Below are 23,746 nucleotides of genomic sequence, written 5' to 3' on the forward strand. Positions count from 1 at the left end.
GAATCTACGATATTTGCTGACCGGGTAAATACTGAAAAAATCGAATTTTCAAAAATATGTTCATCTTGTAGCTCACATCTTTCTGAAAAGGCTGAAACCTAAAAAATGTGTGTTCGAGGAAATGTAAGACATGTTATTTGTTCAAAGTGCAAAGTGTGTCAAAGTGCAGTGCCAAGCCTCTTCAGACAGCATTCTTCTATCACACGTCACTGTATTTCGCTCTGTGGAATTAAAACATGTATATTTTGTAAAAGATGCCATCAAACTATATTCAGGACAGTGGAAATTTTAATGTCCTGTGGTGTCTCTCCAGCTCCCAATCGGCCGGTTTATTTGGGGATGGGATTATTTGTAATCGGGAGAACGAGAACGCTTCAGAAAATTTGCACTCTTTATTGCCTATTAGCTAATACGTTGCTGTTTTGTGTGACATAAAATTAAATATAGGATACATAAAACCAATAAAGACAAGAGACAAGCAAGAAAGTACACATTTCTTAAATCCTTAGCTCCTAGCATTTTTTTCTCTCTAATCTTGCTACAGCTTCACATGGTGTGCTTTCCTTTCTGAGAAAGAGTCTATTACCTCAAAGTTCTTCAAACGTTTTCCTACATGAAAAATCAAAATGTCATTATATAATACTGAAAAATCTGTTAATACAAATAATACCCAAGACTGGTGTAGTTTCTGTATCCGATTACGTCTATTTTGTCAATGTGTGCTGAATTAAACAAAATAGGACTTTCTAATATTGTAGCAATTTTGTAACACAAGCCAAATAAACGAGACTGTTTTGGCAGAAATGGTCATTTTTATAACACGACAGAATATAATTCACGAAGTACCAATATCAAATGACTATTAGGCCTACTACAAGCAAAAAGCTTTATGTTAGAAAATAGTTTCACATTTCATTCATATGCACAAGTTTCTAAAGCACGAGAGCGAAAAGTAGTGTTATGAAATTTTTTTATAAAATTGGAATCGTCTTATTATTCCATAATTTGTGTGACGTCACCGTTTCTTCTCCTTCCTCATTCGAACAAACAATCTTCTCATCACCAATTCTGTAGCTATTCCTGTCATTGTCAAAATCTGTTCGCCAATTAACTTCACTAACCCTGTCAGAATCACAGGTTTAGTTATCTCGCAATTATTCTCTGGTTAGGTGTTGTTACATGTTCGTACAACACGTTTTCTGTGTTGCTCCCAGAATAGAACTTAAGCGGCTGCTAGCTGGGGACTGTACAACTGGTCCTGTAGCGAGCTGGCCAAAAATTTTCTGTCAAAGTTTCATTTTCTTGGACACACCGAGAAGATAATACGTAATCTTTCTCACCTGTTATTCCTGTTAGTCGTTTATTTCCACTCTGGTAGTCTGAATCTATGAATTTCGCTAGTAATTATAACAACGCTCATCATTCGCAAACCCAATCAACCACATAATCAGACAGTGATTGGCATTCATCCATTTGGCTTTACTCTGCTCAGCTCGTATAGCCCCGTCCCCTTTTGTCTGCGGAAAGTTTATTTCTAGATGCGACGAAAAATTGTCCTGACAGACACATCACGTACACTATGCACGCATTCAAAAATAAACTTATGATTCATTCAGAAATCAACTTAAGATGTGTTCAAGAATGTTCAAAAACCAACAGGGATGCGTTTCAAAATCATATGAATAATCGATGGACCAACGTGCGCTGGATGCTAGGCGCTTTGCGAAACAAGTTTTTTTCCCCACAAGGATATGAATTTGGTGCCCCCTTTACCCGGTAGCATCTAGCTGCTTGCTGCGACTGCTTGCACAGATTCCTGTAGCCAGAAGCAGGAGAATCTACTACTCAAACGTGACTCAACTGTGCATGTGCATGAGCCCGCTCGTAACTGCTAAAACAAATCTAATGTAAACCGTTGTGACTTCATGCTCATCGGAGGCAATTTGTTGTTATGAAGCATTGCATAGTCTTTCTAAAGCCGTTGACACATTTTGCTGTTGGCAGACATTTGCATGAGCACTGTGTGCCGTTTTTGTATGTGGCGCATTTCCTTTGCAATTTAAGTTATTTTGTTTTTTTTCTCTCGTTTATGTTTTATTGTTGAAGTATTATTCTGCAGTACAGGATGCAGTAGTATCCTTTGTTAGAGTATCAGTTCTTACCAGTCAAAACTACAAAAATTTAACAGAAAACCAAAACAATGAAAAATTCCCGGAATTCTAAGAAATTCCCAGGTTTTTCCCGGTTTTCTTCCGGATGAAAAAATTCCCGGCTTTTTCCCAGATCTCCCGGTTGTCCCGGGTCGTATACACCCTGTTATTGCACACACAAGGTATAAAAGGACAGTGCATCCGTATTCAGGTGATTCGTGTGGAAAGGTTTCCGGTACGGTTATGACTGCACCGTGGGAATTAACAGACTGACTGTGGAATGGTAATTGGAGCTAGATGCAAAGAACATTTCCTTTTGAAAATCATTAGGGAACTCAATATTGCGTGATCCGCAGTGTCGAGAGTGTGCCACGAATACCACATTTCAGGCATTAACTCTCACCGTGGAGAACACTGTGACTGATGGCCTTCACATAACAACCGAGAGCAGCAGTGTTTGTGTAGAGCTGTCAGTGCTAACAGACAAGCAACACTGCATGAAATAACAACAGAAATCAATGTGGGACATACAACGAATGATATGTTAGGACAGTGTAGCAAAATCTGGAGTTAATGGGCTATGGCAGCAGATGACTGACACAAGTGCTTTTGCTAACACCATATCACCTGTGGCACCACTCCTGGGCTCGTAACCGTATCAGTTGGAGAACTGTCGCCTTGTCAGATGAGTCCCGATTTCAGTTGGTACGAGGTGATTGTAGGGTTTGAGTGTGTTGTGGACCCCACTAACTTGTGGACTCAAGTTGTCGGCAACACACTGTGCAAGCTGGTGGTGGCTCCATAATGGTGTGGATTGTGTTTACATGAATGATTGACTGCAAATGACTATGTTCAGCTACTTGGAGACCATTTGCAGCCATTCATGGACTTCATGCTCTCAAACAATGACAGAATTTTCACGGATGACAATGCACCTTCCACCTTGGCACAAATGTTCGGAAATGGTTTGAAGAACATTCTGCACAATTAGAACAAATGATTTGGCCACACAGATAAGCCAACATGGGATATAATTACGAGGTCAGTTCATGCACAAAATTCTCATCGGAAACACTTTCACAGCTATGGACGGCTTTAGGGACAGCATGGCTCAATATTTCTGCAGGAGAATTCCAATGGCTTTTTGATTCCATGCCACATAGATTTGTTCAACTACACTGGGGGAAAGGGGATCCGGCACGATATAAGGAGGTATCCCATGACCTCTGTCACCTCAGTGCATTTTTAATACAGTAATATAGTACATTGCACTTTACAATCACACAATTTTGAAACATGTTGTGTGACCAATTTTTATTCTGGATCTTGTTCTTTAACAGTACTGGAAAGGAAGGGCGATTTTGTTGCCTGGTACATTTAAGAGTAAGAGACAGAAAAAGACAAGAAATATAAGTGAAAAAGAGAGAGAGAGAGAGGGGGGGGGGGCAGCTGTAATCTTGATTGCCATATGGTCATATTTGAGGAATTTGAGTAGTCTAAACGGAACCAATCTGTTGGTATATTACAGAAAATTGTTGAAGTTTGGCCTGTCACTGCAAATGTCAAAAAACCAACCCAGCCTATCAACTACGCCTAGGTGCTTGGTAAATTTTGTTTCAAATGAGATGGCAATCAGAGATGAAGATTTGTTGTCTAGGCTTTTAGTAGTACACGCTAACTGTCACACTGGACATTGTATATATGTTACGGAAGAGATGGATACATCATCACCTGTGTGTTCCCCATTGGAATATGGGATATTTCGTCGGGTGAAATGATGTCCGACAGTTCGCAGACTGATATGATGGACACATTATAGGCATAGGATTACAACGTCCATTTGTTTGGGAAAATTTGTCGGTGGAAAATGCAGTTTGTCGAAACATTTAATGTGAAGTTCAGCTACAGCGGTAAAACCGAGAAGCTACCAGGCCAATTTGATTCATACGCTGTGAAATTTCCTGCATTTAGGCATTACAATGTTAAGGATGAACTAAAATTCTTAAAAATAAGTACCAGAATGTAATTGTTAAAGTCCAGACATATGTGTAAAGTTCTAATTTTAGGATGTACAGAACAACAAATGACAGTCAGACATGGAAGAAATTTTTTGAAGAATCTGGTTCTATGGAAAAAGTAAGATTGTGTGTCAGCAATAAATTGGGACAATTTAGTTGTCAAGGATTTGACGCTACTGGGGTGCCTTGGCACAAATAGACTGATAAAAACGCATACGAGATTGTTATGTATAATAAACCTACCAAGTCAGTGTCAGTAGACGATGTAACAGACTGGAGAGATATAGACAGTAAATGTGAGGCATAAAATACTGTATTTCAGAGTAATCAATTTTACGTTGGTATATTGGTTAGTAGTTCGGAGCCTAAGGCTGACGATAATATTCAAGTTGAAGTTCAATATTTTCCAAGTATGGTAAAAAATGTAATACATCAAACATTTCGTAAACGGAAGAGTAAAATAACATTCTGAATAAAATTTTGTCTGCATAAGCATTTTTTTATTATTATTTAAAGATACTATCCAGAATCTTTGAGGCTTGCATCCCTCGTATCCAATTCAGACCAAAGGATTGAACATCTTGCCTTGACTTTCTATGGTAACAGGATAAATGAACCTGCGCCAATTATAGTACTTGAAGAACTGTAGTGTCATAAGCCGAAATGAGAAGAATTGATTCACAGGTTTAGGGAAGCGTATCGAGTGTGTGTGTTTATGCCTAATGGTATTAGGTGTGCACATACATATTATGATTTGAGACAGAGGATGTGTAAGAAGCTGTGGTACCAATACTAGAACCTCAATAAAATAAAAACCTCAATAAAATAAAAACCTCAAAAGACACACAGCCTCGTGCTTAAGGAGGCATCCAGTATTATAGGGTATAACATATAGGCTGCAAGCAGTTGCAAAAGAGCAAGGAATTAAGTGTGTGTAAGTGCCAGTCTCACAATGTTTAATGTACCCAATTTTAAGTCTCTTAATAAACACTACAAATGCCTGTGCATGTGTATACGAAGAGAGCTGCGAACACACATTTTACTTACATTTCTGCGTCACACACCTCCATACGATTCTTCTTTTTCACACTTTCAGTTGTCGCTGTGCTGATCACACTGCCCTGAGATTCTTCACCAACTCCTTCTGCACCTGTTGGGAGAGAAATTGTGCATGTCAGTGTTTGCTAGGTTTATTTTTTAGTCTGCTCATTCTCACAGCCAATTATTTGTCTAGCTAGAGCAAACAAAAAACCTAGTTTCAAAACACGGTCCATACACGCCACATACCAAGTTAAAATTAAAGTTTTGATTTGGTAAGAGGCACATGTGTATTGTGGCATTCATTCTGCAAGCATTATGAAGCATGTGTTGTCACTTTGACGTTTAGTATCAAGACCAGGTACTGTCAGTGCAGCCGCACCAGGCCAGGCTTGAAAATCAACCTGTAAAGTTCGAAACTAGTCACCTGATATAAATGCTGTAACTGTTGACAGAATGAAAAGTAAAAATTTTAAGGAATTTAAAAAAGTTTCCGATTCCCTGTCAACAAAATGGTGAAACTGAAGTAATGGTTGCATTTTTTTGTACGTGTGTACTGCTGGCCCCACACATTGAGAGAGAAAGAGAATGTGGATGTGCGTTTCTCTGCCCACAAACATAACTCTCGAAACTGTTTCAACTGTCAAAGGAAACTGGTTTTCTCTGCGGGAGCTGTAGTGACATTAGAAGCCTTAAAATTTGTCGGCTCCCTTCAGGTTTCCATAGTCCTCGTTTTACCTGATTCTATGTCAGTTTTACAATCTCTAAGGCACTTTGGTAATCATTTGGCAATGCGTCCAGTGTGAAATCCAAGTAGAGATGATAGAATTTCTGTGGTTCAAATCTTGCTGCAGCACAATTCATAACAAAGAAGTTGATACCCTTGTTAAAGAAGCCAGAAAATCCACAACTTCCACAATGACCTCAAACTTTGCCTTCTGAATTGTACTGTGTGGCCACACAGAATGCCTTGCAACAATGGCAACAGGCTTGAATGTGTCTTAATTATTCAGAGGAAGACATTATGCCTGTGTTCAGCTTGTTATACAAAGTAGAACCTGGTGTTGCGATGTTCGCTTACTACATTGCTGATATCTACAGTCTGTCGTATGTAATTCAATCACGGGAGCATCCCAATGCATCTCCTTCACATTGGAATACTGTATTTTTTATGCAGCATTATTTTTATTTAAGCTCTGAACAGTTGTGTTTCTAGTGCTCCTATTCTTTTGTTTTATCTGTTAAATTGTGCTGCTGCGGAAAATTGAAAAACAGCATGTTTCAACACCTTTGTTAGATGTATATGTGTATTTTTATTTATATTTGTGCCAGCATCACAACATTAATCGTTAATGTTGTTCTGCACCTACATCCACATCTACATATATACTCTGCAAACCACCATGTGGTACATGGCAGAGGGTACGTCCAACTGTACCAGTTGTCAGGGTTTCTTCCCATTTCATTCACATACAGAGCATAGGAAGAATGATTGTTTGAATGCCCCTGTGCTACATGTTGAAGACAGAGTACCATGGCCTGGGTTCCAGGATGGTCATTTACTAAGATACATGGCTCACTGGCAGTTCAATACGTCAAAAAATGAGCATACTCAAAGCAAGGAACATCAGGAACATTAAAGACTTCAAAGAGGAAAGAAAAAGCATAGCACTCACAATAAATATCCCACTGATACAGATATATGTGTATTTTGGGAGGCAGCAATTTCTGCTATGTTGGGAAGAATACAAACAAATACAGACTTGGTGAAAACTTGAAAGCTTTTGTCACGGAGAATTGGACTTCAATACTAGAATGGCAAAAAAATTGTTCTGTGCATAAAATTTGGTTTTAACCCATTACAGGCCACTGTCCCTTTTTTTGGGACGTGTATATTTTACTTATTTCTACGTAAGCAATGGAGCTTTTAGCCTTTATTGTTGCACCTGTAGGTTCAACTAACTGCTACAATGCCTGTAAATGTAAAATAAATAACTTTTTTCTAAGTACTTCACGTCAGGAAAATTATAAATTTGCTGATTTTTTGTTCTCGCACTTGGCAACACTGTATGTCTGCTGGTAGTTCCTTGACATGAGCTGTGATTTAGTTGTCTGGGCATGTTTGTTATGAACAGATGGATGTCTGTGTAAGACTCGAAAAGAATGGCAAAAGAAAAGGAACAAGGATTCTATCACTACATGTTTGACAAAGAGAATGAACTTCTGGTTGTGAAATGGAGTGACAACAAACTAGTATGTGTAGCAACAAATTACAGCACTGTTACTCCTCTGAGTTCTACTAAAAGATACTCATGGGCAAAGAAAATGGAAAGAATACAATGCCCATATGGGCGGTGTAGATCTACTGGACAAGCAGATATCACTTTATAGGACGAGGATAAGGTCAAAGAAATGATGGTGGCCATTATTCACACAGATGATAGATATCTGCGTAGTAAACACATGGCGTGCTCTCACTTTTGGATGTCCGACGGAGAATAGTGATGTTTTACCTATCAAAGGAAACAGGATCAGTAGCAAAATGCAGAGGACCACAAGGAAGCAAATTAATGGGAGGACGGGTGGGCACAGATGTACGACTAGATCCATGAAAGCATTTCATTGTGCCAAGTAAAACGCAGAAGAGATGTGCTTACTGCAAGGTGGGGGGGGGGGGGGGGGGGGAATAATAATAATAATAATAATAATTTGTGATAGGTGCAAAGTTGGTGTACATGACAAGTGTTTTGCTTCATTTCATACTGAATAGACATTCAATAATATTAAAACATTCTTTATTTATTGTCTGTGTTGTTTCTTACAATATTATGCATGGAGAATAAGGTTGTGAATTTGGATAGCACATTTGGCCAATGTCCCAAAAATGGGACGGTCTGTAGTTTTTGTTCTAATAAACTGAAAATTTTCAAAACAACTTTTTATTCAATTAATCACTCAATGTAACATATTTAAATATAAAAGTTTGCAAAAAATGATCCGATAGAGTTTTGGCCAGTAATGGGATAAAAGGTACCAGAATGAATAAGGCGTGTGCATGTGAGAGAACACAGTTCTGAAATACATGTACAAAATTACATTTTTACAAAACGATGAAATATCAGAATAAAAACTGCCAGTGGTTTCTTCAGATGAAACACTGATTCCGACACATACGTGAACAAATGTTATCACACAGATAATGTACAAGGAATATTCTCAAACAAAAGTGTGGGTCGCCTGTGCTACACAGGGCATTGACGTATAGACATGTAGCATGTGGCTGCATTCCACTTGCAAGAACACCAGAGTGCACACTGCCCTTCTCTTCCATCTCTGTTTTTTGGGTGTAAACATGACAGTGAAGCTAATGTGGTCAGATCTACAATTCGCTTTGCCATGTAATACAGCACCCATGTTTACTCAATAACTAACTAGATCACACAATTTTATGAATGGGAGGAAGCAGCCCTATATACAACATGTGTTCAGATCCTCAGACAGTGGCATACGGCTAGAGACAGAAAAGTTCCAGTTACCTGGTGTCTTGGCCACAGGGATCTTGTCAGGGATCTGCACCGGAGACTGAGCCCGACTGCCTTCTGCACTCTCAGGCTCTGCCATTCTCCCAACTACTGCACCCTCGGCACTCATGCGTGTCTCTTCTTCGAACACCTGCACTGTACTCGGAGCAGGACACGGTGATGGAGGCTCGCTTGCCATCGGTGGAGCCTGTAAACCAATGTATGTCTAGCTAAAACCATTTTTACAGTTATATTATCTATTCCAGACACACAGTTATATGGAACAGTGGTCGACAAAATTGGTAAAAAAATTTAATTTACAGTTGTACTTTTGTCAAATGAGTACAGGTTTTGATCACCAGGCAATCCCCTTGTACACCACTGTCAAACCCGATTACCTGAGCCGATGCATCACTATAAAGATAAAATAATGATGCTCCTACTCGGTTAAGCAGGTTCGTCGACTGTGTGTCTGTGGATGACCTGATTATCAAAATCAACAGTCGTTTAAAAAGTAAAATCCCAACTGCAGCCTAAAGCAAATAATAGTTTTTCATTCTTTGAGTCATGAGTCAAGTAAAAGCGATACTCCATGAAAGGTATTTGAGACTCTGGCTTTAATTTATAGAAAAACTATGAATATTAAATGACTACAATTTTAAATAGGAAACATTTCCTAATATTTTTCAAAATATTACTAGAAAAATATTTACATAATCACAAATTTTGTCTTATTATACCTAGAAAATTCTTGGAATTAATATCATTGATATTGCAGAGACTGCCAACGGTTATGTTTAATATATTAATAGAATATGTTTGAAACTAGAGCAGAAAATCATTTACAATAAGATAATGAACAACGGGCCTCATTAAAATATGGAAAAAATTAAGTTTCTTTAAACAAAATTTTCCTAACAAAATATTACATGCTACAAATAATTTTTTAAATGGGACACAGAACACAATTATTCACCGTATCCCCTTTAGCACGGATTAGCAGCCTTTTATCTAAGTCTATAGTATACACATGGCGTAATGTATCACAATTAATGCCTGTGACGCTGTTCCTCAAAGCTAACACACTGGGATGCCGAGATTTGTCTGAGACACCTTCAACTATAATCAATATGTTGGAATATAGTGGTTTAAACTGGGGCTGTGGAAGTGCAAAGTTCTTTAGACCAAAGCATGTCGAACTTGTCTGACATCCAGTGTGTACCAAGTGGTACATGTAAACCAGTGCACCATATGGAGTTCAAGACACGACTGTTTCCATCCATGACTGTGGAAAACCTGCACTAACATTCAAATAAACCTCTCTTGCGAGTTCTCTTTTATACTAAGAAATATTTTTGCTGGACACAATTCTTAGCACATCCCCTGGGTTGAGTGAAAGTCAGAGGTCATTTCCCCCATCTATTTTTGGATACACAATGAAAATGTCATCAGAAAAGAACTTCATTCGACTTGAGATATCTGTATTTACAACCAATATTTTAACTTTTAATTTGAAACAGCTATTTCTGTTCCAGTGCTTATCGGAATACACAAAGATACACCGACGTGATGACAGTCATGGGATACCTACTAATATCGTGTTAGACCACCTTTTGCCCGACGTACTGCAGCAACTCAATGTGGAATGAACTCATCAAGTCATTAGTCCCCTGCAGAAATACTGAGCCGTGCTGCCTCTACAGATATCCATAATTGCGAAAGTGTTTCCGGTGCAGGATTTTGTGCACAAACTGACCTCTCTATTATGTCCCATAAATGTCTGATGGGATTCACATCAGGTACTGGGTGGCCAAATCATTTGCTCAAACTGACCAACACGTTCTTCAAACTGGTCGCAAACAATTTATGCCCAGTGACATGGTGCATTGACATCCATAAAAATTCTATCATTGTTTGGGAACACGACAACTATGAATGGTTGCAAATGACCTCCAATTAGCCAAAAATAACCATTTCCAGTCAATGATCTGTTCCAGCATAACGACATGTGCTGACACGACGTTCAAGAATGGAAGAGCAGAGAGGGGGTTCTGAGACAATGACAGCCAATAGTACGATGGTAAACTCCAATCTAGGATGACACCAAGACAGGCGTGGCCTCGACAATATAAGCGCTGATGCCAGAGTGGAAGATGAGCCATCATACAAACACTACAGCAGTGACTTGTGAACTGTATTCTTTTGCTTGCAATGAAACTGTATATACCGAAGAACAGTGGTTATTTGCATGTTGCCATTTGCTTGCGACACACCTTTGTGAATATGCAAAGTTAAGTATTGTTAATTTAACTTGCTATAATAAACTCCTGCCTATCGCGAATTGGCATCTCCGCTATATGGTGAGCGGCAACTTTCCTTCTCTAATATTGTAATAAACTCCATTAATTTGATCTGCTTGAATCGTTGTCTAGTGATCTGAGAAAACAGCTTCCTAGGTACCCTATATTAGACAAGTGGGCAGAACACAATAATTAATGACGAGGATTTAAAAAAAAAATTCCCTGCGCCTCGGGGCCACACGGAATTTTCTTTTGTGTATTGCTGGTGCCATAATTCTCGTTTGTCTTTTCTTTGCAAGGGTGTTTACTTGCTTAAACAGTCTCTTACCATGTTTTTGCTAAAGAGTGTTTTCAGGTGGGTGTTGCAGAAATTTTATTTGCTTTTGTACTTATTTTTCTTGCATGCCTTGTCTGTTTCTTGCATTTGTCTCTTCCAACATTCCCATCCAACCTATCTCACTCCCTGCTCATTAACCACAGCTGCAATGTGATGCAATGCAGCTAATGCAGATGTTTCAGTTTCAGAGCCAGCAAATACCCTCGCTGCCACACACGATATGGCAGTTTCTGGCTAACCAAACTACTAATGCAGCACAAGCAACACACACAGCAGCGCCACGTGCTATACTGCCTTTTCACCAGTTTCATGAACAAAAATAGGTATGGCTCGAGTGGTTGCAACAGCTTGAAGCCCACATAATTGCTCACAACATACCTGGTACTGTGGAACTCCCCTATTTAATGTCCACGGTAGGAAATGCAGTGTTCAGATTCACTCAGAAGTTGTTTCCTCACACCACTCCAGGGGAACTTTTGTATGATCAGGTTGAAGATTCGCTAACAAACTATTGAGACCAACAAGCAAATATGGTAGCAGCTAGATATCAATTCTTTAATTGTAAAACGTGGTCAGAACAAAATTAACGCGTGTGGGTAACAAATTTGCTGGGTATGATACGGAAATGCAAATTCAAATGTGCTTGTGGTGCTTTATATTCAGAAGTTACGTTGTGTGATGCGATCCTGTACGATGTAACTGATGTCAAACTAAGAGAACAGATTTTGAAACAGTCCGATCCATCATTTCTGCAAGTAGTGCAAACACTAGATCAGTACGATTCACGTGCCCTCTCGGCCGATAAATCTGAGCAGCCGGCAATTTGTCAGGATGAGTCCCTTGTTTGCGACCGGCCCATTCGGCAGCAGCAGCTTGCGTTTGCCACACCGCATAAACAACTCTCCACACCGCATAAGCAGCTCGGTAAACATGCGGCTCCACAGGCGAACAGAATTAAGTCATGCCTCGTGTTATTCACAGCACAAACGCCAAGACTGCACCTCCCAATAAGCACAGTGTTTTATACTTGTGGCAAGAAAGGACACGTACAATCCATATGTTTGCAACGGAACAAAAATAAGAATTTGGTACACACACAAAAATCTAGTCGCAAGGTCCATGTCATTAATGCAGTATATTCAAAGCCTGCAACAGGCATTAGCAAAACTAGCAAGTGAGCAGTTTCTTCAGTGCTACGCCAGTCCAACAAACTTTTTGTTCATTTGCAGTGGAAAATGTGTGAATTTTCAGTTGGACACAGGTACCTCTGTTACATCGCTGAATCGTCACACATATGAAATGTTAGGCTCCCCACACACGTCTAAAACTAGCACAACCTGACGGCTTATAATGGACGAGACAATCCCGTTTTCGGAAAATGTACTTTGCCTGCCACGTATCGCTTGCATATGTGAACAGTGACTTTTATGGCACTAGAATCATGCGATTGTGAGAATATATATGGTCTTGATTCATTTGATCTGTTTGGTTTTAACATTCACGACAATGTGTTGTCAGTGTCTGCACTGCATGCAAAAAGACAGTGTAGCTATCTTGCTGAAAGTGTAGCTAGCTTGCTGAAAGAATTCCCGGAATTATTTTCTGAAGGCTTAGGTGGTGGTGGGGATGTGGGTGGGGGTGGGAGGGGGGGATGTTCCAGTATAATGACAAGTGCCAGCGCGACGATCAAGAACGGAAGAGCAGAGAGGGCTGCGAGACAACGTCAGACAATAGTACACTGACAAACCCCTATCTAGGACGATACCAAGACAGGAGCGGCCTCTTAACAAAGAGAATATTAGCGCCGCACCACCTAGCCGAGGCCAGAGTGGAAGATGAGCCATCATACAAATGCTACAGCAATGATTTATGAGCTGTACTGTTTTGCTTGCAAAGAAATTTTATATCCCGAAGGACATGATTATCTGCATGTCGCCATTTGCTTGCGACACACCTTTGTCAATACGCAAAGTTAAGTATTGTTAATTTAACTTACTGTAAACTCCATTAATATGATTTGCTTGAATTGTTGTCTAGCGATCCTAGGCACCCTGTATTAGACGAGTGGGTAGAACATAATATGGTCAGTTCAATTGAAGTGGAGGACCCAGTCTACTTCATGTAAACACAGCACACACCACTATGGAGCCAGCAGCAGTTTGCAAATCACCTTGTTGACAACTTGGGTCCATGGATTCGTGTGGTCTGCACCACCCTACTGAAATCTAGACTCATCTGAAAAAGCTACTGTTTTGCAGTCTAGGGTCCAACAAATATGGTCACAAGCCTAGGAGAGATGCTGTTAACAACAGTAAGTCAGTCGTCTGCTGCCATAGCTCACCAACACCAAATTTTGCCGCACTGCCCTAACACATACTGCCTTCGGGGCGTTCTCTTGACGCAGTGGTTCTTGGAATATGGAATTCCCAAAATGGAATGTACCAGATGTCTAGCTCCAACTACCACTCCACATTCGAACTCTGTTAAATCCTACTGTGAGGCCAACATCACGTTGGAAGCCTTTTCATGTGAATCAGTTAACAGCTCCGATAATGAGCTGCACTTTTATACCTTGTGTATGCAATACTACTGTCATCTGTATCCCATGACACTTGTCACGTCAGTGTAAGTTGATTATGTCAGTGTAATTTGAGTTTATATATAAAAAACAAAGATGATGCGACTTACCGAACGGAAGCACTGGCAGGTCGATAGACACACAAACAAACACAAACACACACACAAAACAAGCTTTCGCAACAAACTGTTGCCTCATATCCATCCACACATATACAGACACAAGCAGACATCTCACAAGCAGACATATTTAAATATGTGTGGATGGATATGGGTGTGTGTGCGAGTGTATACCTGTCCTTTTTTCCCCCTAAGGTAAGTCTTTCCGCTCCCGGGATTGGAATGACTCCTTATCCTCTCCCTTAAAACCCACATCCTTTCGTCTTTCCCTCTCCTTCCCCTCTTTCCTGATGAGGCAACAGTTTGTTGCGAAAGCTTGAATTTTGTGTGTATATTTGTGTTTGTTTGTGTGTCTATCGACCTGCCAGCGCTTTTGTTTGGTAAGTCTCATCATCTTTCTTTTTAGATATATTTTTCCACGTGGAATGTTTCCCTCTGTTATATGTGTGTGTGTGGGTTTTAAGGGAGAGGGTAAGGAGTCATTCCAATCCCGGGAGCGGAAAGACTTACCTTAGGGGGAAAAAAAAGGACAGGTATACACTCGCACACACACACACACACACACACACACACATATCCATCCGCACATACACAGTCACAAGCAGACATTTGTAAAGGCAAAGAGTTTGGGCAGAGATGTCAGTCGAGGCGGAAGTACAGAGGCAAAGATGTTGTTGAAAGACAGGTGAGGTATGAGCGGCGGCAACTTGAAATTAGCAGAGGTTGAGGCCTGGCAGATAACGAGAAGAGAGGATATACTGAAGGGCAAGTTCCCATCTCCGGAGTTCTGACAGGTGGGTGTTAGTGGGAAGTATCCAGATAACCCGGACGGTGTAACACTATGCCAAGATGTGCTGGCCGTGCACCAAGGCATGTTTAGCCACAGGGTGATCCTCATTACCAACAAACACTGTCTGCCTGTGTCCATTCATGCGAATGGACAGTATGTTGCTGGTCATTCCCACATAGAAAGCATCACAGTGTAGGCAGGTCAGTTGGTAAATCACGTGGGTGCTTTCACATGTGGCTCTGCCTTTGATCGTGTACACCTTCCAGGTTACAGGACTGGAGTAGGTGGTGGTGGGAGGGTGCATGGGACAGGTTTTACACCGGGGGCGGTTACAAGGGTAGGAGCCAGAGGGTAGGGAAGGTGATTTGGGGATTTCACAGGGATGAACTAAGAGGTTACGAAGGTTAGGTGGACGGCGGAAAGACATTCTTGGTGGAGTGGGGAGGATTTAATGAAGGATGGATCTCATTTCAGAGCAGGATTTGAGGAAGTCGTATCCCTGCTGGAGAACCACATTCAGAGTCTGATCCAGTCCCGGAAAGTATCCTGTCACAAGTGGGACACTTTTGGGGTTCTTCTGTGGGAGGTTCTGGGTTTGAAGGGATGAGGAAGTGGCTCTGGTTATTTGCTTCTGTACCAGGTCGGGAGGGTAGTTGCGGGATGCGAAAGCTGTTTTCAGGTTGTTGGTGTAATGGTTCACGGATTCCGGATTGGAGCAGATTCGTTTGCCACGAAGACCTAGGCTGTAGGGAAGGGATCGTTTGATGTGGAATGGGTGGCAGCTGTCATAATGGAGGTACTGTTGCTTGTTGGTGGGTTTGATGTGGACGGACGTGTGAAGCTGGCCGTTGGACAGATGGAGGTCAATGTCAAGGAAAGTGGCATGGGATTTAGAGTAGGACCAGGTGAATCTGATGGAACCAAAGGAGTTGAGGTTGGAGAGGAAATTCTGGAGTTCTTCTTCACTGTAAGTCCAGATCATGAAGATGTCATCAATAAATCTGTACCAAACTTTGGGTTTGCAGGCCTGGGTAACCAAGAAGGCTTCCTCTAAGCGACCCATGAATAGGTTGGCGTACGAGGGGGCCATCCTGGTACCAATGGTTGTTCCCTTTAATTGTTGGTATGTCTGGCCTTCAAAAGTGAAGAAGTTGTGGGTCAGGATTAAGCTGGCTAAGGTAATGAGGAAAGAGGTTTTAGGTAGGGTGGCAGGTGATCGGCGTGAAAGGAAGTGCTCCATCGCAGCGAGGCCCTGGACGTGTGGAATATATGTGTATGAGGAAGTGGCATCAATGGTTACAAGGATGGTTTCCGGGGGTAACAGACTGGGTAAGGATTCCAGGCGTTCGAGAAAGTGGTTGGCGTCTTTGATGAAGGATGGGAGACTGCATGTAATGGGTTGAAGGTGTTGATCTACGTAGGCAGAGATACGTTCTGTGGGGGCTTGGTAACCGGCTACAATGGGGCGGCCGGGATGATTGTGTTTGTGAATTTTAGGAAGAAGGTAGAAGGTAGGGGTGCGGGGTGTCGGTGGGGTCAGGAGGTTGATGGAGTCAGGTGAAAGGTTTTGTAGGGGGCCTAAGGTTCTGAGGATTCCTTGAAGCTCCGCCTGGACATCAGGAATGGGATTACCTTGGCAAACTTTGTATGTGGTGTTGTCTGAAAGCTGACGCAGTCCCTCAGCCACATACTCCCGACGATCAAGTACCACTGTCGTGGAACCCTTGTCCGCCGGAAAACCACCTTCCCTACCCTCTGGCTCCTACCCTTGTAACCGCCCCCGGTGTAAAACCTGTCCCATGCACCCTCCCACCACCACCTACTCCAGTCCTGTAACCCGGAAGGTGTACACGATCAAAGGCAGAGCCACATGTGAAAGCACCCACGTGATTTACCAACTGACCTGCCTACACTGTGATGCTTTCTATGTGGGAATGACCAGCAACAAACTGTCCATTCGCATGAGTGGACACAGGCAGACAGTGTTTGTTGGTAATGAGGATCACCCTGTGGCTAAACATGCCTTGGTGCACGGCCAGCACATCTTGGCACAGTGTTACACCGTCCGGGTTATCTGGATACTTCCCACTAACACCAACCTGTCAGAATTCCGCAGATGGGAACTTGCCCTTCAGTATATCCTCTCTTCTCGTTATCCGCCAGGCCTCAACCTCCGCTAATTTCAAGTTGCTGCCACTCATACCTCACCTGTCTTTCAACAACATCTTTGCCTCTTTGCTTCCGCCTTGACTGACATCTCTGCCCATACTCTTTGCCTTTACAAATGTCTGCTTGTGTCTGTGTATGTGTTGATGGATGTGTGTGTGTATGCGAGTGTATACCTGTCCTTATTTCCCCCTAAGGTAAGTCTTTCCGCTCCCGGGATTGGAATGACTCCTTACCCTCTCCCTTAAAACCCACATCCTTTCGTCTTTCCCTCTTTCTTGATGAAGCAACCGTTGGTTGCGAAAGCTAGAATTTTGTGTGTATGTTTGTGTGTCTACCGACCTGCCAGCGCTTTTGTTTGGTAAGTTTCATTATCTTTGTTTTTAGATATATTTTTCCCACGTGGAAAATATATATATAACAGAGAGAGATCAAGAGAGATCACCTGTATCAGTGATGGTGGTTCAGAGAGAGAGAGAGAGAGAGAGAGAGAGAGAGAGAGAGAGAGAGAGAGAGAGAGAAGAATCACCTGCATCGGTGATGGTGGTCCTGATGGTACAAGAGATACACTCTGTGCAGTTGCCATAGGTTCAACAGTAGGCTCAGGGGTGCGAGGTTCGACGATCACATCCTGAGTTGCCGCAGTCGGCTCTCCGTCCGCAGGCTGCATTTCCCTCGTCTCTGTTGACCTTCTTCGAGTCATTTCAGTGACTGCCTCGGAATCTGCTGGTAGTACCTCCTTTTCTGCAGCCACCAGAGACGCTCGCCTAGCAGTGGCGGCGGACTTCTTTCCTGGCCCTGCCTTCTGGTGCTTCGATGGGGGTGACTTGGGTTCGGGGGACTTCACCCTCGGAGGAGACAGCAGGCCAGGAGGTGACCTGAGTAGCGCAGGAGGTGACTTCTCGCCCAATGCGAAGCTCTTCTTCCCCGGCTCTGGTAACGCTTCATGTGCAATAGCACTGGATCTGGGTAGTGTGGGAGGAGACTTCTCGCCTAATGCAAAGCTCTTCTTCACCGGCTCTGGCAACGTTTCTTGTGGAATAGCACCCGACCTGGATAGCCCGGAAGGAGACTTGTCACCCAATGTGAAGCTCTTCTTCGCCGGCTGTGGTAACATTTCGTGTGGAATAGCACCAGAGATGCTGGTTGGAGAGAGAGACCCAGAGAAGCTGCGTGCAAACTCAGACAGACCACCTGGACGATGATCTGTGAGTGTGTCACCTCTGCGTCTGCGACCGCCTGCAAAGCAAAGACCTATTAACACTTTTTCTTTCTAAATTATATGTATCAGTTTGTACAGATATTAAATGGACGATCAAATAGGTGGTACAGCTTTACGAGGGGCCGCTCGATCTATAACGATGAAGAATATGTTGATAATGTCAGCTGCGAGCTGTAATGAATCCTGCCTCCTCACAACTTTTGTATTTCAGTTGAAATGTTCAATATAAATTTTGGTTCAACTTGGGTCAATTTTTGTACTTAAATTATATATTCAAGGATATGATAAGTGAGCTGGGACACCAAACATTAAAACAAAGGCATTTTCATTGGGGTGAGAACTTTTCATGAAGTAAATCACCAAATTTCTCCCCCGATTGCATGAAGTGACCACTGTATCTGCATCTACATGAGTACTCTGCAATTCAAAATTAAGTGCCTGGCAAAGGGTTCTCTGAACCAATTTTAGACTATTGTTCTACTGATCCACACTAACAGCACATGGTAAAAATGAACACACATATCTTTCTATACAAGCCCCAATTTCTCCTATCATATTACAATGATCATTTCTCCCTGTTTAGGCCACTGGCAATAAAATATTTTCACACTCTGAGGAGAAAGTTGGGGATTGAAATTTAATGAAAAGATCTCACAATGAAACACACCTTTGTTTTAATGACTGCCACCCTCAACTCACCTATACGTAACACTTTCTCCCTAAAACACAATAATACAAAACGAGCTGCTCTCCTTAGGACTTTTTTGATGTCCTCCATCTGGTAAGGATCCCATATCACACAGTAATACTCTAGCAGAGGGTGGAAAAGCATAGTGTAGGCAGTCTCTCTAAGTAGACATGTTGCATCTTCTAAGTATTCTGCCACTAAAACACAGTCTATGGTTTGCCTTTCCCACAACATTAGCCATGTGATTGTTAGTATTTGAGTTGTTTGTAATTATAATTCCTAGTTATTTAGATAAATTGACAGCCTTTAAATTTGTGTGATTTATTGTATGATCAAAATTTAATGGATTTCTTTTTGTACATATATGGATAACCTAATACTTTTATTTATTCAGAGGCCATTGCGACTTTTTGCAGCATACAGATATCATGTCTAAGTCATTTTGCAATTGGTCTCTATCTTATGATGATACTACTAGACTGTAAATGACAGTATCATCTACAAACAATATAAGAGGGCTGCTCAGGAACAGTAGAGCTCATAACACTTCCTTCGGAACACCAGATGCCACTTCTGTTTTACTTGATTTTCCGTAGATTATTATGTACTGTGACCTTTCCAACAGGAAATCATGAATCCTGTCCTATAACTGAAGCAATACTTCACAGACACACAATTTGACTAGAAGTCTGTTGTGAGGAATGGTGTCAAAGCTTTCTGGAGATTGAGAAATATGCAATCAATCTGAGACCCCTGTTGATAGCACTCACTACTTTTTATGAATAAAGAGCTAGCTGTGTTTCACAAGAACAATATTTTCTGAATTCATGATATAATGTCTGAACAAAGTGTATGTTCCAAATCGATGTCAGTGACATGAGTCCGTAATTCATTGGACTATTCCTATTTCTTTTCCTGAGTATTGGTGTGACCAGCATTTTGGTACTGATATTTCATTAAGTGAGTCGCATGTGATTGCGAAGTCTGGAGCTACTGTCCCAGTGTAATCTGAGAGGAACTTAATTGGTATATTGCCTGGACCAGATTATTTGCCTTTATTAAGTGATTTAAGCTGCTTCGCTACACCGAAGATATCTATATGTAAGAGATAACAAGAGAACTCAGAGCTTGCACAGAAAGTGTGTGTTTGTGTGTGTGTGTAATCTTATGGAACTTAACTGCTAAGGTCATCAACTTACACACTACTTAACCTAAATTATCCTAAAGACAAACACACACACACCCATGCCCGAGGGAGGACTCGAACCTCCGCCGGGACCAGTGCACAGTCCATGCCCGCAGCGCCTTAGACCGCTCGGCTAATCCCAAGCTTAGGAGTTTATTTTTACTAAGTGCTATTCAAGAGTAAAAAAGTTGAGTAAAAGTCTGAAAAAGGTTCTAAGAGTCCTTTGCCAAATACTTCACAGGGAGTTGCAGCGTAATCACGTACATATAGGCAGTCCACATCTCCCTCATCCACAACAACATCTTTCATTCAATCAGTATCACTATCCTCAAACTTACGAGATAACTTGTGACTAATTTCTTCATCAGTCCAACACCTTGCAACATTGATGCAACTGAGATTGTGTAGACTGAAATGTGGCACCATAAAGAATAATAGAAAAAAAAAAGTATACATTTCCCCAGCATGTCCGCTCACCTAGTGGACGATACTTTAGCAACAGTCCTACTGAGGAATCCGGTCATATGAGGAACACACAAACACACACAGGAGCAAGGGGAAAAAACCGAGAAACTGTACATGGAAAATTATGGGATCTAGATGTTCAGGCAGGTCAGCCTCACCCATATTTTTAAAATGTGTTGGCTTCAATGAGTCAAAGTTGCAGGAATGAAAGAAAATGTTACAGCAAAAGTGGATTAACCAAATCCCTCGATATCACTTTGCAAATACACAGCAAAATGGTCACCTTTCAACCCAACAGAGCCCTCAGGCTGCACTACAGACCGGCATATCATGACATCTAGGATATTGTAAGCTGACCTCCGGTATCAGTAGGCTCAGTTGATCCACAAAAACTACGTACTGATACTTACCACCTCTAGCACGGGTCTTCTTCTTTTCGACGAAAGGAAGCTCACGGCCACGGCACGACCTTTTTGGCCTTCCGGAGGCCGTCAAGCCGGGATCTGGGACTTGCTGGGCAGGTGGCAGCACCGGCTCCTCGTGGTGGCGCGAGACAGGGCTCGTGGGCTGCACACTCATTCGCCGAGGTCGGCCTCTCATTCTCTTACCACCACGTGTCGGCATTTCTGGCATACGAGCTGGTGGCATTGGTGTGCCCACCTCTTCGACAATGATCACATCCTACAACAAAATGCTTGTAATATTAGTACTGGTACTCACATAAGCCCTGTCATATTTCACTTACAGTGCAAATCAGGATATCTCAATTATTAATCACGCTATATTAAGGTTTTGTTTATATGAGGTAAAAGGTGTGTGATTACATGATTGTATATTCTTCAGGTAAAAGGTGTGTGATTACATGATTGTATATTCTTCAGGTAAAAGGTGTGTGATTACATGATTGTATATTCTTCCAAGCAAATTTACAGTCACAGAGGCTTTCATTCATCATGCAGCAATTGGCAGAAGAAATCTTTTTGTTCCTCTCTGGATAACCCTCTTTCTGCATCCTACCAACTTATGGTTGAAGAAGTTTAATTAGATCTACCTCTGAACTTTACATTTATTTTGAGAGAACTGAACATCAGATGGTACTAAAGATAAAATTGTTCAAGTGACTGCCTCAGCAACAGTAAAGGGTACTGACAAGAAAAATTAAAATGAAAACACTGCAAAAAATTATGAAATAAAATAAAATAAAAATAAAAATAAAAGAAAAGAGCTATGTCAGAGCTGTGGGAGGTATGATATATTGATAAGGCTCAAGGGAGAATGTCTATTTCCTACAAGGGACAATCTCAGATAACTACTCAGCAGATAATAACTACTCAGTTTTTTTTTTCTTCTCCATGTATACTGCCACAGCATAGTTTGGTAATTTGCCGATAGTCCGCGCTAGTCACAAAAATGGTGAGTTCAGGTACGGAGTGAGCTCTCTGTGTCTTGCAGTTCTACAAAAACAAGTGTGCTACAGCTTTTCAACGGAAGTTTAGAGCCAAGTACGGTAAGAAGCCAGCAACAAGGAAGGCCATTTATCACTGGCACAACAAATTCGTTACAACAGGTTGCTTGTGCCCGGCAAAGAGAAGTGGACATCCCAGTGTGAGTGACGTGAATGTGGAGCGCATACGAGACACATTCATGAGGAGTCCAAAGAAGTCGATGCATGGTGCATCCCATGAACTCGAAATGGCTCCAATAACAGAGTGGAACGTCCTGCGACAGAAGCTGTCTATGAAACCATTCAAATTGGAGCTAGTGCAGAAGCTAAAGTGTGATTCCCAAAGGTAAATGTTTCTTGTGCCTCGTCATGTCGAAAACTGTATGGGCCATTCTTCTTCGCTGAGAGCACTGTCACTGGATGTTCCTACTTGGATATGTTGCAGCAATGGCTGATGCCTCACATGCAATCGGACAATCTGTTCCATCTTTCAGCAGGATAGGGCCCCACCCCCATTTTAATCGTGAAGTTCATGGGTAACTGAACACGGAGCTGCCACATCGATGGATCAGCTGTGGTGCAGAAGGGGATAGCTGTTTCACGAGATAGCCTCCCGAATCACCAAATCTCACTCTGTGTGACTTTTTTTCTGTGAGGACACATTAAAGGTCTGCTGTATGTACCGCCAGTACCATGTGATATAGCAAAGCTCCAGGAGAGAATACGGGAAGCGTCTGCCACAGTCGACGATGCCATGCTGGGACAGGTATGGCAAGAATTTGATTACCATATTGATGTCTGCTGGGTCACTCTTGGTTCGTATATTGAATGTTTGTAAAAAAACTTTCAGTCTCTCTCTTCAAAATGCTATATGTATGACATCTGTACAAAATTCTTGTGCAATAAATAATTCAAAGTGTTCCCAAACTTTATGTATACCCTGTGAATTACACGAGTTTTGGAATGATGCAGGCAAAAATTTATAAGTGATAGGAGTCGGTAATTTGTTCCTATGAAAAACTAGTACAAGCAGTAGTCACAAATTTCATTATGGGGCTAAAAGAGTGACAGTGAAGGGTTAAACAGTATTAAGTGTCTCCTCCTCCTCACTTAAGCAAGTAGTTCACTCTGGTATAGAATCTGCATTATCATTTAGAAATTATGACCTAGTGGCACAGTTTATATATACAAGGTCTGTTCAAAAAATTACAGAACATTTGTAATTTCGTGTCAACAATGTGTTGGCGTGAAATGCAGTTGGCATCCTTGTGTTTAATGTGCAACTGCTGGAAGTTTCATTGTGGTATGCCTGTTAGTTATTGTTCAGTGCTGTACTGGGTAGAACACTGTATTGTGCAGTTCGCGAATTTTGAGATGGCAGAGTTAGAGGAGCAACGTATCTGAATTAAATTTTGCATGAAACTCAAAAAAACCTTTACAGGAACACACCAAATGATTCAGGAAGCCTACTCGGTGTCACAAATGGTTCACGTGGTTTAAAAATGGCCAGATGGAAGTGAAAGGTGACACTAATTCAAGATGCCCTTCAATATCTACCAACAACTCTCGTGTCATGAATGTTAACAAAATTGTGTGAGCCAATTGAAGACTGACGGTCCGAGCGGTTGCAAAAGAATGAACATTTTAGATGGATTATGTCATGAAATGCTCACACAGCATCTTGGAATACATCACGTTGTCGCCAAGTTCAACTCACGACTCTC

General features: G+C 41.6%; 1 protein-coding gene across 1 annotated transcript in view; it reads right to left on the reverse strand.

Annotated features, from left to right (window-relative positions):
* The window catches only part of LOC126209916 (titin-like), a 285,842-nt gene that overhangs the window by 161,278 nt on the left and 100,818 nt on the right, over positions 1–23,746 (reverse strand). The window contains exons 9-12 of the mRNA XM_049939036.1: positions 20,989–21,259; positions 17,547–18,256; positions 8,743–8,935; positions 5,216–5,318 (exon numbers count right to left, since the gene is read on the reverse strand). Of these exons, the coding sequence (XP_049794993.1) occupies positions 5,216–5,318; positions 8,743–8,935; positions 17,547–18,256; positions 20,989–21,259 (1,277 nt within the window). The remainder of the gene's footprint in view (positions 1–5,215; positions 5,319–8,742; positions 8,936–17,546; positions 18,257–20,988; positions 21,260–23,746) is intronic.

Source organism: Schistocerca nitens, chromosome 10 (assembly GCF_023898315.1).
Source record: "Schistocerca nitens isolate TAMUIC-IGC-003100 chromosome 10, iqSchNite1.1, whole genome shotgun sequence".
Taxonomy (NCBI): Eukaryota; Metazoa; Arthropoda; class Insecta; order Orthoptera; family Acrididae; genus Schistocerca; species Schistocerca nitens.